Source organism: Coloeus monedula (assembly GCF_965178545.1).
Source record: "Coloeus monedula genome assembly, chromosome: 1".
In the NCBI taxonomy this organism is placed as follows: Eukaryota; Metazoa; Chordata; class Aves; order Passeriformes; family Corvidae; genus Coloeus; species Coloeus monedula.
Window position 1 is genome coordinate 32,680,866 of NC_138781.1, and position 17,872 is coordinate 32,698,737.

Sequence of the window (17,872 nt, forward strand, 5' to 3'; positions counted from 1 at the left end):
CCATTATTGCTTCTGCTTGGGAAATCTGAAACATTGGAGGTCTCAACATAACTATGAGACTTCATTTTTCATTTCCATGAAAAAAGTGAGGAAAAGCAAACCCTGTTTAGTAACATTTTTTTGCCTTCAGAAGAGCTAAATCAGACCTTCCTTCCCACACATTTCTGTCCCCGAAAGCAACCTGCAAGTCTCACAGCAAAGCTAGGAATACACATTCACAGCATTTTTCTTGCTTTCTTTGCTCACTCAACAGGTTCACACTTCACAGGCTCAGCTTTAGTCTACCTTTTTTGTTACCAAGTTCATCAACACTATCTGTTTATCTGCTCCATCCAAACCGATAAGGAAATAAGCCCACAGAAGATAAGTGGGAACTCTTCAACAGCTACCTTCCTGCTGAGCCAGCAAGTGCCATTTCTGGCACCATCTGTGTCCTGAAAGTCTGTTCTCTAGTGTTTTATTCACTAAACATGGAAAAAATATTTGGAAAGAAAATCTCTTGAAGCATCTTCTACATAGTAGATGCTAGTTTTAAAATGTTTTAAAAGAAAGAGAAATAAAAGGGGTTGGCATTGCACAGTTCCTTCTCAGAACTGTACTCAAATCCCCATTGTGTTACATCAGAAACAAACGCTAGGTACTTCTGGTTTTTTCAATTTTAAATCACCTTACCTAGATCTCTTTCCAGAGGACGTATAATTTTGTCTTGCAAATACACCTCCAGTGCTGAATACACACTGATTAAGTGGGAGAGTACCTGCCATTACAAATTAGGAGTCAAATCAGTATGTTACAGACTGCAGTTCAGGAAAGAGTAATAAGAGATCTATTTACTTTTCTGCAGCAACCACAGAGTCGGGGTACTTGTTTTCAAAGAGTAAGAGATGAAACTGGTATATGTGGAGAAAGGGAAGCAGGGATGTTCCAAATTCTTCATTAGTCATGATTCTTAGCATCAGTCTGGGCTTTGTACTTCAAGCGTAAGTATAGGAAAGGGGAAGAATACTACCACTACATACTACACTACTACTACCCACATACTCAAAGTGATGCACTAACCATTGGAGAGTTTGCTTCACAAAACATACTTTTCAATGAGATAAAATGATTTATTTAAAAAATAAAATCTGATCTTGCACGACTTCTCCAAATTACTAAATGGATACAATAACCTCTATAGGCAAATTATATGTAAGCAGCACGAAGGGAAGATTATGCATGCAGAAGTCATGATGCTTCTATGGAACAGGTCACTCCAGAACCCTCAGAGACAGTCCGGTGAGGGAACAGGCAAGATGCAAGTGAACCCATGGATGAGTAGAAAGCATGATCCTGGCTAATCCTCTACCAGTCCAGACTCCAACTGCAGTCTGAGGCACCTTCTACATTTTCTTAGTTCAGAGATGCTGTCTTCTCTCCACACCTCCAGTTTCTCCTAGCTGGGCAAGGAGCACAAGAGTACACAACCCACACATACAGAAACCTGCAGAACCTTGCCAAAAATCTTGTGAAGTTCAAATTAATTACCAGACAAGTTTTGTACAAACTTAACCTTGAATGCCTTGGAATAAATTAGAATTTTATCTTTTACAGCTGCACTTTTCAAGTGAGCTCTTCAGGATAGCAACCTTGCGGTTTTGTTTCAAAGTAGTAACTCAGCAGATTATAGCAGTTCATTATCTGCCTTTTTCTCCACCACTTAGCTCTGAATATGGTCTAAAAGGGTTATCTTACCTTTTTTGCTTATATCATGATGGTCTGATAAGTGCACAGTGAGGTCTTACATTACACAGAGGAAACAACTACAAGCCCAATTGCGATGGCTGGTTTTAAGAGTCAGTATTTTAATCAGTAATGTCAACTTCTGTGAAGGAGAACACTAGTTGGAATATTTTTGTCAAAAGGGGCAGCCAGAAAAGCAAATAACTTATCTGAACTTCTATACTTGGTTCCTGAAAAGTCTTGCTAATAAATGCTTGTTACTCTGTGGACATTTATACCCCCTGTTTCCCAACCTATATGGAATAGCTGTGGGCCAAGTGTCCTACCACAAATTTTCAGGACAACCTGTTACTTCCAAGGGGAAGTCAAAACTTCCTTATCACTGGAGTTCAGTGTTTTCTCTCTTCTCTTCTGCTAAATACACTAAATAGATATGCATGTCTGCTAGACAGGTAAGAGGGTACACCAGTGGAACAGTTCCTAGGTTTTGACCAGAAATGGATTTATTCCAGCATTCCATGAATCTCAAAAGCCAGCTTTTACCCACATGGATAACAAAGGGACTATATCAAGAGTGGGGCCCCTTCCTCAGGTGACAGATCTCAAAAAATTCTCAGTTCAAATTAAGCTTCAATATTCCCTGAAAATTTTTCTGGTTTTGGAAACCAGGAGGTAGAATTTCTCTGTGGTGCTCAGGAATGGGAGCTACTTCCAAACTCTGTTGCAGATGAGCTACATTTAAGAATGTTATGGATGCCTTCCTTACTATGTGAGGGCCTGGTGGGTGTTTTGTTATAAGCCAAGGGCCATCTCTGTGCACGTAGATGCTCACTGGGTCCCAGTCCCACGTGGCCCAAGGCATACAGGTGCCACGTGTGACACCCTGGCAACAAGAACAGCTGTGAAGCACTGAACTAGAGGCATGCACACTGACTTCTAGGGGCACTCTTACAGGCTTTATAATGAGCTTGTTTTTATAAAGAAAAAAAAGGAAAACAAGACAGTTACTACAGCTTTTGCAAAGAATGGCACTGTAACCTTCCTAATAGTGCCTATACCAGGGAAAAACAATTCACAAAAACATTTCTGCTGTTCTTTTCACATATCCTATGTCACAGTAAAAGGAAAGGTGTTGAAGAGCACAAAGTTTGGCTTGTTTCAATATGGAACATACAGGAGGGCTGATACAATAACTAACCTAGAGACTTTTTTCATCAGTGTTTTTTGTCTGGTTTTAAGGATTTCACACCTATTAGAAGTCAGTCTTGATTCAAGCAATTAACAAAAGGGCAATGAGGCAAGCAAATTGGCACAGAGGGACTATAAGACAATCTAAGTAAAATCACTCCAGCTGCTTCACATGCACCCTCACATACCATCCACTCAAAAAATATTATGCAAGAACATTGCTTCAATATAAATACTTCTCTGTATGTACACATTTCTACTCTCCCCACTAAGAAAGACTTGTTTTAAGAGGGAATCATCAAAAACTTTCTTACAGAGTTCAAAGGAAGTTTTTTCAAAGATTTTGACACCAAAAAAGGATATCGGAACACAAGGTAAACTGACATGAGGATTCCCTAATGAATTTAATCACCAGCACTGATTAAGGATATACAAAGCTTACCTGCTGAAGTGCAGAGGTGCCAGACCACCAGCACTTACAAAGAAAAACTTTAGGAAGTTAATGGACAAACTGTACTTGGCAGGCAACCCTGATGTTGCAAGAAAATTTTAAAAAGTACTGTAGAAATTTTGGGGGTCTATAAGTTCTGCACTCAAAGGGTCAGGTCTGTTACAGTAACTTGAGGACATCTAGGCAAGGGAGAGATGATGCTAAGAGGGACAATTTTAACTCTTCCTTGGGAACTTTATGAAGACAGTGTTCTTAAAAAGATGGACAGAGAAAACATCTGTCTAAGACCAGATGTCACCACAGAAACTGCAACAATGGAGAAGAGGGATCATTTAAAAGTCAGAAAGCAGATGGGAGACACGGTAGATACCTGTAACATACAAGCCATATTAACTACATGTGTAAGGAGTCATGAGCAAGTAGAAGCATTTTTAAGTACTCTGCTCAACAGTACCTTCTGTTAAACATCAGTGTATTCACATCTGAGTTGTATGCCTCTGCTCTGATACTTACTATTCCTACAAAAAAATCCTCAGAGTAATTTTGTACCAAAAAATAAGTTAATCTTCAAATTAGTCAGCCTCAACCATTTCTATTACTACTGTTCCCAGAAGCCTGACATAAAAAAGCAGTTATGAAATTGAAATAAAAGATATCAAGTGGGTGCTGTTCAGCTGAGGGGTATGCAAGGCTTGGAAAGTGCAGAGGAAAAGCTCACATGGACAGCAGACACCAAAAAGGCAGGCTGGAGCAATGAGAGGAGGTGTGTGCTGGTACCTTACAGGGACCCTGTGGTTGACAGCCTTGATTCAACACACCAATGCCTCCATTTTCCTTCAAAGCTAGGAGGCAATCAGGCAGAGCAAACAAAGAAGCAGCTGCAGATGGAAAGTCAGATGACAGCAACAGACCAAACCTGCTGGAGAACAATGCTACTGGAGCTTTATCCCCAAACCCTCCACCCTCTAACTTCCCTAAGGCAAGAGGATGACTTACCACTGATAAAACATGAAAAAACATTTTATACACATATAAGGTAGAAAAACAGTAAAGAAAACAGATCTAGCTGTTCTCACAGTAGTCCGCCTACTGCAAAAATTAGAACACTACTTGTGGAGTGTAAACAGCAATTATGTATTATACTGGTGAGAGCCAATAACCAGAATACTGTGAATGACCAATTTGCCATAATGTCACCAATACAGAGGAGCAAGGAAAAACAGACAAACAAAAGCCCTCAAAAAACCCAACGCCCACACCACCCAAAGAAAGGACCAGAACTAAATTTCTGCTTCTGTAAAGGTTTTTGACCAAGTATTTAAATATGAATTTTCATCAAGTTTACTGAACTCATACACCAAACACCAGCAAGGGCCAAAATGGACAAGCTTTCAGTCAAAGAGAGTGACTGCATCAGGAAGTTAGCATTCACCAAAGAATCCATTTCAACATTTTTTATGGTTAACTTGGAGAACAGAAACGAAGGCAGTTATCTGAATCGCTTAGAAGGCTCTATTGTTCCCTCTTCCAAAGGATTTTTCCCTAGAACAGAATGGGTGGTGTGTGCAAAGCAAGTGAAAGGTGGGGGAAGGGGAAAAGTCCTGTGGATAAAGAGAGAAATAGAAACATAGTTTTTAAGCAAAGATATAATTTTTTTTAAGTAACTTCCTACCTCCCACTGCAAGTGAGGCGGGATATTCCTGATCTGAAGCTTCCGACTCCTGCAGATAAATTAAAGAAAATAGTTTTTAAAAAAACCCAAAGAAAACATTATTGCAAGATAGACTATACATAGCAGTATCATACATTTAAGCATCTGTCATACTAAAAGGGGCAAAACCAAATACAGAATTCAAAAAAACCAACAGAACGCCGAGGGGGGAATGTCAGGTCAAAATCATTTCAAGTCCAAAGAACTGTTGCAGAAATACTTGTTACACATTTGACAGCTGTTACATTTCATGAAGCCTCCACTTTTCTTGAAGAGTATTTCTATTTTAGCTTTAAGGCCTTCAGTATCTAATTCTCTGTTATAAATGGGTGTGACAATCCCATGTATTTGTGCTGGGCTCTCCTTCACACACTAAGAGTTTGTTGTTATTTTGTTTTTTTTAAATTCACCAAGATGATACTTCAGGATGTTACATTACTTCAAGGTAAGGAATATAAATTTGAATCAATACATTTGTTCTAATATTAAGCTTTTCATTAATCTAATGATGGACTATTTAATAATATTTACATGACTAAAATTCTTCATCCCTGATTGGGAGGAGAGGGTAAGAATCAGTAAATTTATTGTATTTTCACCCCAAATTTACATCAGTTTTTACTTATCTAGTAAACAAAACATTCACTTTGAAGTGCTACTGCAAAGCCTGGCAGTGTGCTGGCTGCCTTCACAGCCAAGTCTTTTGTCTCCTCCCTTCCCCCAAAGTGAGAGAACAAATAAATGCCAGAGATGCCACAAAACCCTTGGGATTTACAAGAATGTGTAGATTAACACAGTTTCGGCTAGGCTCAGGTATGTTGAGCTAGTAGGGTCACCCTGGCCATCCCGGGAAGCTTTGGGGAAGGGAGAGAGGACAAGAGAGAGCAGTCGAGGCTTAGAAGATCTCAACTGCATTTTGGTACACCAAAGCAGCTAAAATAAGTGTTTTGTGTTCAAACACTTAGTTCTGCCTCACATTTTAATTGCTCAATAATGACCTCCCAGAAAAAAGTGCTTCACATTTTAAGGACTTTTTGTAACAGTTAAATTTATACAAGCCAGTGAAGTCTTGAAGCAAAACAAGTTTTAGAGATGTTCCTGTCTAGCAATAAAATCAAAAGCTTTCCTTTTCGCCCCCAAATACTTTTAAAATACACTCCTTTCACTAACACCACCACCTACCCAGGCCTGCAGTGTTTTACATCTTGAAATGCTCTTCTCAACAGGCTTTGTTAAAGGCACAAGCAGAGGTTACAGCACAAAGCCGCCTTGCCCAAACTGCTCCTCATGTGGAGGTGTCACCCCCAACACCACAGCGACCGTGAGATCAAGCAACAAACGTGCTTTGGCCAGAAAATAGAAACAGGTCTTAGTTTTGTAGCATTTCTCAGCTGTTTTCACTCCCTCTCAAGCAAGTAGGAGCAGATTTCGGCATTTGATCATATAAATAGGCGAGGAAGGGAGAACGAAAACCCAAACCACACACAACCCAGTTAAGGTTTCATTTTCAATAATGCAAGGAAAGTCAGGAGCTGCTTCACTGTAATAGGGAGGGCAGAAAATTTCCTTGAGGTCTGCAAAATTTTCCTTAGCCTGGCATCTCAGCTAGCAATACTGCTACAAAACAGTCACCCTAAAATAGTGATATACTGCTTCGAAACATCAAAATAATCTCACACAGCAACCTGAAACTTCAAAGTTGGGTCCTGAAGTAGAACATAAAAGGGGATGCTCATTCAGTATTAAAAATACCGGGAAATTTTAATACAGAAAAACCCCAAACCACAAAATTGGCAGCCAATACACTATTCAGCGTGCTTCAAACTGTGTTGTGCCATTACTCTCTCACACTTGTAGATTCAAATTAAAATTCATGAGTTTCATTGCAAGGATCTGAGCCCCACAACCCTGCCACCATACCAACAGCAGGTCTCACTCCAGCTCCATGCCCAAGTTTGGCCACCAATGCTCACACTGAGCAGGGTATATCCACTGGTGGGAAGGGGGGGAGTGGGGGAAGTCCTTTCCAGAAACACTTATACAAGTTTCACAAAACTACCACCTCACATTTCATTTCAGAAGGAATACCTACATATCATCTCTACTGCTCAACACCTGAAAGATGGACCAAAACAAAGCAATCTGTGCTTTTTGTCATCTAATGCTGAGGACTAGCACAAGGTTTGGCATTGGGTTTTTTCTTCCCACACGACTTCAAGGGACTGAAAATTTTGATACAATTTTAAATTTCAGCCTGCCAACATTTGTAGCACAGAAATAACTTGAACATCCTGAAAAGGAGAAGGAAGGGAGACTAGCAAGGAAGAAATGCCACCTTATAATTATTAGCTCATTATTAGCCACATTCACAAACAGCAAAAGAAAATGGCAAGCTAAGTACAAAACTAGTTGTGCACCTCAATTTATGGCAATAGTGAGACACCTATTGTACAAAACTCAAAGGTCACTTCAAAAATACAAGCATAGCTATAAACACATCATTTAATTTGGAAGTATTTGTATCGTCATCAGTTTCTTAGCTGCAAATAATTTTAACTTGCCACCTAGTGCACAAGTTTGAAATCTGGTGTTTACTTATGCATGTGAAAATTTAACCTATTTTTTTGCATTATTTCTGTATCACAATTAGCAATAGGGAAAAAATATAATTGAATAAAGCTTTGCATGGCTAAGAGAGGAATCACACAGAACCAGCATAAAAGGTCATGGACACATTTGAGATTTTTCCGTTTCATTTACTATTAGCCCCTGTCTAAGAAGTCCTAATAGCTTCCTTAAGAATGCCTAAAAGTACACAAAGCTTATACCCTCTTTCCCCCTCTTCCCTTCTCTACACACAAGAGGGATAACCAGAAACGACCTAGCTGTTTTTGTGTTCGCAGGACCAGAACGAGCAGCGAACAGACAGAGAGCGACCGTCTCCCACGTGCTGCGAGAACTTGCGGATGCAGCTCCCGGCTTGGAGATCTCTCCTCCCGTTCTCCTCCCGCACTTCGGCAGCCCCGTACAGCTCCTCGCTGCAGGGCAGCACCAGTGATTTTGCAGGCACTCTCTCTGCTGCCTGCACGTGAGTCCATAGAAAATCAGCTCTCGAATTCCTCGAGAGAAATCCCAAACCAAACGCAAGAGGATAGCAAAGAGTAAGGGACAAAGCTGGGTCCTGACTGAATCTACCGGAGCAGCAACAGCTTCCACGAGGATGGGTTCTGAGCTCAGCAAGCACTATTTTGCACAGGGTCAAAACTCCACACAATAGATGGGGAAAGGAAAAAGTATGGAGCATCTTCCTGGAAATACACTCCCATCTCAGGCACCGTTAGCTCTTTCAGGATGCTTTCCATTTTCCTCATGACCCTGTTTTCTTTGGCAAAATATGGCATACGCAAAGATCCTATAGCTATAGATACAAATATCCCAGGCAGCAGAATGCTGCAGAGGCTTTGTTATGGTCTGCTTTGAAATAATCTCAAGTTTTGTTACTTTATGACTACTTGCAGTCACATCAACTAGGTAAAACAAGAAATAGTCCTTTCTCATCCCATGAAGGTCTTTTACTACAGTAGTTTCATTTAATATATAGCTCACCTAGTCTTAAATCCTTAGTAAAACCCTGCCAGCATCTCTCATCAATGTCATTCACGTAAGCCTTGTGTATGCACTTTTTCCAGTTTAAGCGGATTTCTAACTTCATTTTTCCCATGCTAAATAGGCATTGCAAATAGATGTCAACTGAAAAAAAATCTGGGCAAATAAGGTTTGTGCTCTGTATCATACCAAGGTTTTGGAAAGCTACTTATGTTCACAGCATGTGAACAGGTACTCCCACACTCATTTATCTTTTTCAAAGATGCCCAATAAAAAGTGTTTCGGGTAAGAAAAGAGACTTCTCTGGTTTCTCTGCAAGGTTAGTCCATAAGCAATTGTTTGGCAATAATATACTTTTCTTAAGAGGAATTGCACACATTCTGATTCTTATTTTCAGGTACTATCCAGGTAACAGAATTCAGCTACTTTAAGCCACTGCTGATGACCATATGCCAACATATTTATTCTGAGGATGTTAAGACCTGGAGCCTTGTATTTGGGGGCCGTGAATATCTCTGCAACACTGAAAGCAAGTAAAACAAGCAGCCATCATTGTGCAAGGCAAGCAGCATACTTGTGCTACATGTGTGTGCAGAGACAGAAAGGGCAAAGTACCATAAAGATGGCTAATTTACTAAAAGCCATCTTAGTGATCTCTGAAGAGGTAATTTCTCCTATGTCAATACAGAGAACAAACATGCACAGGGACACCCAGTGCTCCCAACCCACAAGAAACCCACACACATGTGAAACAATACTAAACGTGTCTAAGGAAAAAGATGGGAGAAAGAAAATGTTGAAATTGTGGCTTTTCTTCTTCATTTCTTTTACATATATACCCTTTCCTAATCTCTCTGCCCTCAATATACACGAGGTTCTTTTCCTTCCATATATAGAGTTCCCCTTAAGTTAAAAGGGTCTCAAAAATGTCTGGTTTTGCATCCCTGTATAAAATCTCACAGTACACTTTCACTAACACAATCCCACTATATGCTCTATGCATACAATGTTTAGCAAAGGCAAATCACATCAGACCCACACCTCCCCTTAAGGGAAAATAATTTTAAATAAGAGTAGACAATTATAAAACAAACAATAAAGTATTGTGCTTTTCCTCACAGTCCCATTTTTTTTGTATGTCACAGCTGTGTCAAAATTTTACTATTTCAAAGGGAAACAAACACAAGTATCGAAGTGACTGCACTTCCACAGAGTTGTACCTACACTCTTACCAGACCCTTCTGACCATCCTCCCTCCCCCCCAGAGACATGCTGCCTCCTACTCCTTAATTCCCGCTTCTCAACAATAGCACCACTTCATAGTCTCTTATTTCAGCAGCCATATGAACTACACACAACATTAATGCCTTAAACCCACAGAGCACAAACTTACTCCTTTTAAACAAGAGCCTATGGAAAAAGAGTTAAACACGTTTGAAAAGAGATCAAGTGAACATCGACAATGTTAGTCCATTCAACTGTTTGAACTCAATACCTATGGGATAGAAAGCAAATGGTCTACCTTTTCCACTCTTAGGAACATGCAAAGAGCAAATGCTTATTCATTTCATTTGTTCTAGGTCTGTACTGCCATGCTGGTTACCTGGAAGAAGTCTTGGCACCTCACATCACAGGTGCAGAGTGTGCCAATACCCACCAGCACCGAGTGCTGGTACCCCCCAGCACTGCCTCCCAGCTCGTGGCCCCCAGCTCTGACAGCTACACATGGTGCGACTGCAAACCCACTCACCAAAACAACCGTTTTTCTCCCCAAGCTCCAAAGAATGGCATGAAGACAAAAATTGTCAGTTCTGAGGCTTACTTCACTGACAACCCAAACTGAACATAGACAGCTGGAGATGAAATGTTAAAAAAACACCACACAGCAAAAAGCCTTCTATGGAGTGTGGGTAACGCCATACGGTAAGAAATGAGTTCTGTATAAAAAGTCCTGACAGGAACAGCCATAGAAACAAAGTTAGCAACTCTTATGGCCAAGTGGAAAACTCCTGGTAATCGACTGAATTATAGGGGAAGGGAAAGAGGGGTCTTATTGTTTACTGTGCAGCTAGCAAAATAAAAACAGGCAAGAAAAAACCCACACAAAAGCTACCCCCACACAGAGTTCATTAGTTTCTCCCCCTCGGGTTGCTTCAAGTAGCTGATGCTTGGGCACAACAGAGTGAATCAGTGTTTTTAATGCTCTTCTAGAGGGAAGAAAGGAAAAAAGAAGCCAAGTTTACAGGATAAAATAAATAATCCTTAACTCTCAATTCAGATCAGTGTGGCTGGGAAGAAAAGCACTAGTTTCTAGTTACAGGGTGAGGGAGGGGGAGTTCTCATTATTTTCTTTGCAGTAAATGTAGGTAATGACACAGACTGAGCCACTGGAGTGGCTTGCCCTGCAAGAGGTGCTGCAGTCTCTGCCTGCCCCCCTCTTCACACTGAAGTAGCATGGGTTTAAGCAATCTTTTCACTCAAAGTTGTTCATATTTGATTCCTGAAAGTATCTAACAAACAGCAGTAAGTCCATTCTAAGGCATCTTTTTATAGAAAATTTTAGATGCATATATATTTGTGCAATTATATCTCTCAATATGCTTTTCCCTAACAAGTACTTCTGATAAATACAAAACCAAAGGGTCACACTTCCTGCCTAAAATGAAGGCATTCTGAATTTCTTTCTAAAACAAACTCAGGTTCAGTTAACTGCCAAACAGAGGTGTTTATATCACTTATATTAAAAGGTATTTAATTTCTAGCATATATTACAAGGCACACTGATGACACAGTTACTATATTTTATCCAATCAGGCCTTTAGCTTGTGAAACAGACAGTTCATCTTGAACTTACCTAGCAGAAGAAAGGAGAAGGGTTTCAAATACTGACTTGTTAAGAAACATCACCACTTCTTATTTCTACACACTGATCTGGTCAGCACAATACTTAAAGAGGAAATGTTATTGCTCCAATTTCAGACCCAATTCAGCAATTCAAGCAGACAAAGCTTGGCTAAGCCACAGGCAAAGTGCAGCAATACTTCTCTTTGTGTTGACTCATTTAATCCCAGACCCAGATTTAAAAGCAGTCTGTACTACCACTCAGAATAAGGATTTTCCATAAAATTTAGGCAAAAAAAAATTTTCTCAAAGCTTATGCAAGACATAATAGTTGGCTCCTAACTACACTTTTCCGCTTTCATCTTGCACATACAACCCACCAAAGCAGCCGCTTTGGAGAGGTGCATTATCTCAGCGTTCAGAATGAAAATATGACTCTTGGATTACCTCACAGCTCCCTCTGTGCTGATGATCAAATTTCCTACCACTGCCTGCACACCATGGGATTTGTTTACTACCTCTCCCCAGGACGAGCAGTCAGAAAGCCGAGCCAGCACAGCCGCGCAGCTCCGCGCCCCAAAGCCACCAGCCCAACCAGTGGGCACCGGGCTGTGCTCTCCTTGCAGGAGTAACGTGAACACTCTGAAAGGATCTGCACCTTTGTGAATGGACTGATAGCTCAAGAAGCACAGCCAGAAATTGATGTTGGCACATCCAAGTCACATCATGCGAAATAGGCAAATCAAGCAGTGCAAGCCCAGTTTACACTGGTAGTTCTCGTGTTTATGTGGATAACCTGGATAGTAGGCTCTCACCTGTTACCATTTGCATCAGGATTTTAGCCCAACAATTCCTCACATCACTAATTAGACTAAAAGCTTATATTCATTATTTTTAAATTCCCTTGAGTGGAACATAAAGGCATTTTAAAAAAAAAATTCTGAAGATTCTGCCATTACCATATTAATGCTGAATTTCTCATTTAAAAAACCCATTCGTTTTTCAGGTGTTGTTAATGAGAGAAGGCTGTTACAATTTTTTTTTTAAAGTAAAGAATTAAACACTGCTTTAAATCTAATGGGAAGTTTTAGTGTCCTTTAGAATAATGGGCCCAGCTTTGTGGCTTGTGACACTTATGGTTGGGTTGGTTTTGAGATTGGTTCCTCCCCCTCCATTTGGGGTAGGGTGGGGGTGTATATGTGTTTTTCCTAAATGCCACATTTTATCTATCCCTCTTCCTCTGAGCAGAGGTCTCTATTCCTTAAACAACTGTGCTATGCAGCTGATTTTGTTGACCAAACTTTTTCAAGCTACAGTCACTTGCCACACCACTAACTTGCAAACAACTGGGATGTGGATAAAAGTGAAAATACCCCTGAGGTGCATGAAAGACTGTAAATAAACACTTTTAAAAGCAAAAATACTTCTAAGCATACAAAAAAAATTTGTTTACTTTACTTAGTACCCTTAATGGGACACAGTACTCAGCTTTTATCTTTCTTCTCCCCCCCCTTCATTTTCTTCAGCCACCAAAATAGCCAAAGGCTTCTTCTCTCCCATCACCTGTTTTCCTAGTGCCCACAGGGCCTGCTACTTGAAGCAGTCACTATTTTCCATTACAAACTAGCTATGAAAATCTACATCAACTGTAAGAAGAAGCCACAGACTGAAACTTTCATGGGGTGGCCCTGCAGTATGTGGCCATGTTAGGGGCTGGGGAGCAGTAGATTATTTAAAAAAAAAAAAATTCTTTTCTCCTTTTTTCCCCCCTAATTTCCAATGAATTCAGTTCCCTTTAAAGAGTCCAAGGAGCAAAAAGGAATGGTGAAGGATACTTCAGAGTCACTTCTGAAGCAAAAGAAGTGCAATAATTAAAAAGCCAACAAGATACTTTGTTCTAAGCAGCTGCTGTATACAGCCTCACAGTGTTTTTATTTTGCATGTCTTCCCTACTACCATCTCTTACTCGGCAGGAGTTTGCCAACCAGTCAGAAACCCAATGGAAATAAGTGACACAGATATCATGTACTATGTAAAATTTTGGCAACTTTTTTTTGGTATGGGAGGTATGGCACCAGATTAGATCTCATCTAACAATAACTCAGTGATTCACCCTTCTCAGACTGAAATATCTAAATAAAATTAGCAGCACTCATAGACGAATTCGGTAGCCACCATGCTGCTGAGACCAACTGCTCAACCACGAGCCCGTGTGTGCAGAGAACATCGGAAATGCTTTCCAGATTCCTTACACCACAGTGATAGACAGGGACTCCAACCTATTTTGGTCTCTTTCAGGTCGCACTTAAGTGAAACTACAGTTGTTCATTCTCAATTTGAGTCCACAGTATGCTCCAGATTAAACAAATTCAGTTCTGGTTGCAGGGGGAGGACTGGAGGGGAAACAAAATAGCAAGAATTGCTCCTCCTGTACACTTATAGCATTTAATTGCAAGACCTCTGTTACACAGTCTCAGCATTTGCTAGATTTTTTTTTTTTTTTTTTTTTTTTTGCTATCAAATATCGGATTTAAAAGTTCAGGTTGAGAACAAGCTACTTCAGAACTTTAACTGAGTGTGGCATTAGGGTAGTTCAGGGACTCGTCCCACTTCACCACCACCTTGCTGTTTCACACCACACATGCAATTTTTAAAGAAAAGCCTGTTTGCTGCCTCTCTCAGGCTGCTTTACAAAAACTGACACAAATTAGTGTCCAATTCCTAAAAGGATCTCAATAAACAAAGATTACTGTGGGGTCTAGGAAAGGGAAACACAAACACTCGTGCTGCTGAAAACACCGTCTAATTTCAAAGAGCTTATATGCTGTAACTAGAACAACTGAAATATCTTCTTAGTCTGGTTTTAAGTGTATGTGTAAACTTCAGCTACCATACTGGCTCCCTGACATTTTCGAGTCTCTTCCACGATATAAAAGGATATCAACAAGGGCAAACTACTTCATTTAGGCAATTGTCTATAAAATAATACCTAAAAATATGAATAACAGTCCTAGTGCTTAAAAGAACAAAACAAACTAAAAGTAAAATTAACAAATGCACCGAGTAAATCAACGCTTTCAAATGTACAGGCACAGGTTTCAGGATCTTTCCAGAGTTTAGAGCCACTCCAAGAATTGAGTGTGTGTGCGCACATACCCGCATGGCTTTTGCTCTGTGTCCATACTGACTGAAACTTCCATTTTTATTATTGTTTTTCAGAAATACGTATATTAATCAACCCTGCAAGAGGACAGCTGACATGATAATTGAGCATTTGAAAGAGACTATGCTCATCATCTGATGTTCCAGCAAAGCCTAACAATGACTTGCAGTTAATTTGCTCACACGACAAAATTCTTTTTTTTTAATTAAAAAAAATGTCTACCTTTCAATCTCAAGATTGAAATCAAGAAAAAATTTTAAAGTACTGGAAAGACAAATAGTTTCTTTTAAATTTTCTAGACCACACTAACAGGAAAAAAGTAGAATACTCCACCAGCTTTACAGCAGAAATGTCAAGTTTACTGTACATTTCCTGTTATCTTTAAAATAAATAAGTTCTTCTGTCTCAATAGCTTCAGTGTAATAAGCCTTATTAACACAACCTTAGAACAAACTTTCAAAGTATAAATTGATGCACACTGTAGCCAAGACTGCACAGATACCAATGCTCGCTTTGATGCTCTAGTCATTATTTCACTAGTACACTTTGTTGAACTGATGGAATACCAGCAAGAAGAGCACTAATGGCAATTCCACGTGGCCTTAAACTGATTAAGTGACCTAAATCAGATGAGATATAGCACCTTCACCAGAGGAGTGCTAGAATGCATGGGGTTTGCACTACCAGCACCAAATAGCTTCCCTTCCTTTCTCTTGCCCTGTCAAAACCTAAAAGTCATCAAAAGTGACCACTCTGCTGTTTGACTTGTAATTTTTATGCTGAATGTCAATAGATGCAGAAATTTCTTTCTTAAATGCCATTACTTCTCCTATAATCCTGTTACTTGCAAAGAGAAACAAATTTGGTGTATGGTTTTCAAACATTATTTTCACTTTTTTTAGTAATTTTCTCTGAAGAATTCTCCTCCAAAAGTTTAATCCTATTCAATTACACAAAAATTTTGTGGTGAGAACAGCAACAAATGATATTATTTCATAGCTGTACTTTCAGAAAAATGTTATATCTTATTTAGAAGACCTGCACATTGTCCCCTCCAAAACTTTTATACCCTTGAAGTATAGAATGCACCATCCTTCAGCTGGTGCATAGAACTAAAGAGACACACCTTGCACGCACACCCAATATTCTTAACATAAAGATGTGATCTAAAGACTGGTTACCAAAAAAAAAATATTAGCTTTTTAGTTGACATGCTTTAAGAAGTTACATTTATACAGTAATAACAACCATAGAGATTTTTCTTTTTTCTTTTTTTTCCAAGCAAAAAGTTTGGTCAGGATAAGTATATCTACACTAGTAAATCTCCATGCACAATAAATAATTTGCACTGCCATAGTTAAAGCATCACAGATTGTGTGCAATGAGTCCTCTGCAATATTTTATATTTACTTAATACAAATGCTGTTAATTATATCTTGCATTAAACTTCTTTTTTAAGAATTACCAAAACAATCTTCTGTGCTTTTGTCATAGCAGCTTTGATTAGTGCACACGGGCTTACATAGTATAATATATGAAAGCAATCCCTGAGCTTTCATACCAGGGCTTGATTAAAGCCTTAGAGTATCATTTCATTCTGTTCAACTGGAAAAGTCAACAACTAAAATTCAATTGTTCACTGACTTTAAATTATGCAACATTTCAATCTACAATTTCTTTCAAAGGCAAGTTATGCTGAAAAATTGCTTGTATATAAGAGGTGTAATTGTATTTTCTTTAGTAATCTTTACAGTAAATATATTATAATCTCCTCCATGTTAGTAATACTATTAAAAAATCTGCCCTGAGTTTAAGGAGTGGTATATAGAGCAATTACAGGATAAATACTATCACCTTTTAAATAATTTCATTATTTTTAATTTCTTTTTCACAGAAAACAGAATATAGCACATGTTTTGAGGATGAATATCACAGATAGCACTGATTTTTTCACTGTCATTGTAGATTTGAATACACTGCCATGACCAGAGAACAAAAAATAGTTTACATTTCTGCACTGGAAAGTGCACTCTTTACATAGCATTTAACATTGACATTATTTTAGTTCACTTCATATTAAACTAAGCAAAATTATAATTTTGGATTAGTTACTTTTAAAGCAGAGAAAAGCATATGTCATGCCACAGCTAACCAGTTAAATCATAAGTATAATTTATAAGTGAATCATCATTAACATCAAGATTATTTGCATTTAGTAAGTTGCAGTTTTCAAAGACATGGCATTTTGCTGGGTATTTAAATCAAGATTATGAACAAAGTTCATATGAATGAAGATGATAATTTTGACCACATTTAATAAATTATTTAGCAGATAATTAGTTTGAATTTAGTTTGTATACAGATGTGCAAGCTTATTATCACACCAAGAAAGTAATTACTATCTTATTTTTACAGTCACACGGTATTGATTTATAAACAGAGATACCTAAATTAGGTGGTACTTGCCCCCACTAATAGATCAAGTTGCTTTTACCTGAGAGCACCATTTAGTATAGTTTAAATATACCTTTCAAAGCTTCTAAATTCAGCCATTCCACCTGCATATAGATACACCAAACAACTGAAGATTTAAAAACATTTTTTTAAAGAGCTGGAGAAAGTTAAAATAGCAAATTAAAAAAATGAAAAGGCGTAAGGAAGACTGTGGTGCTGTAAGACATTTAACCACAGACATAAGTCATCCTTCTTCAGGGGTTACTAACCACTTTTTGCTAACACTACTGCTTTTGTGTCTTCTTTACTCCCCACGATCATCCCCCAAAAATTCAGTTTATTTCAAACCATGCTGGCACCAGCTTCGTGTCTAGTACTGGACTAGGCAATGAGACACGACTACCAGTAACACCAGAACTGGAGCTACCAAAAGCCTCAAAACAAAGCCATCACTCCCTCCCTCTCCTCCCCCAAACCTCAAAGACATGCTTTAATGCTTCACAACCACATATATGTTATCCACAGAGTGCAAGGGAAGTTCACAGAGATGAATGTTAGAGGGAAAAGAGGTCAGGACGCCTGCTCAGCCCCCCAAACCAGGCCAAGCTCTCCTCATCTTGTCCCAGTCTCAACAGGTAGGTGATGCACCACAGCCACCTCCAGAAAACTATCACTGCTCAAATGCCATTTCTTCCTCTGGAATTTACAGGCTTTCCTCATGGTAAAACATGACTAA

At 39.0% G+C, this 17,872-nt stretch overlaps 1 protein-coding gene across 2 annotated transcripts in view; it reads right to left on the reverse strand.

The window, feature by feature from the left end:
• IGF2BP3 (insulin like growth factor 2 mRNA binding protein 3) overlaps positions 1 to 17,872 on the reverse strand; it is a gene marked incomplete at both ends in the record, with an annotated part of 109,850 nt that overhangs the window by 80,505 nt on the left and 11,473 nt on the right. For both annotated transcript variants that reach the window (XM_082278028.1, XM_082278027.1), the window contains one exon: positions 5,034 to 5,082. In XM_082278028.1, coding sequence (XP_082134154.1) covers positions 5,034 to 5,082 — 49 coding nt within the window. The remainder of the gene's footprint in view (positions 1 to 5,033; positions 5,083 to 17,872) is intronic.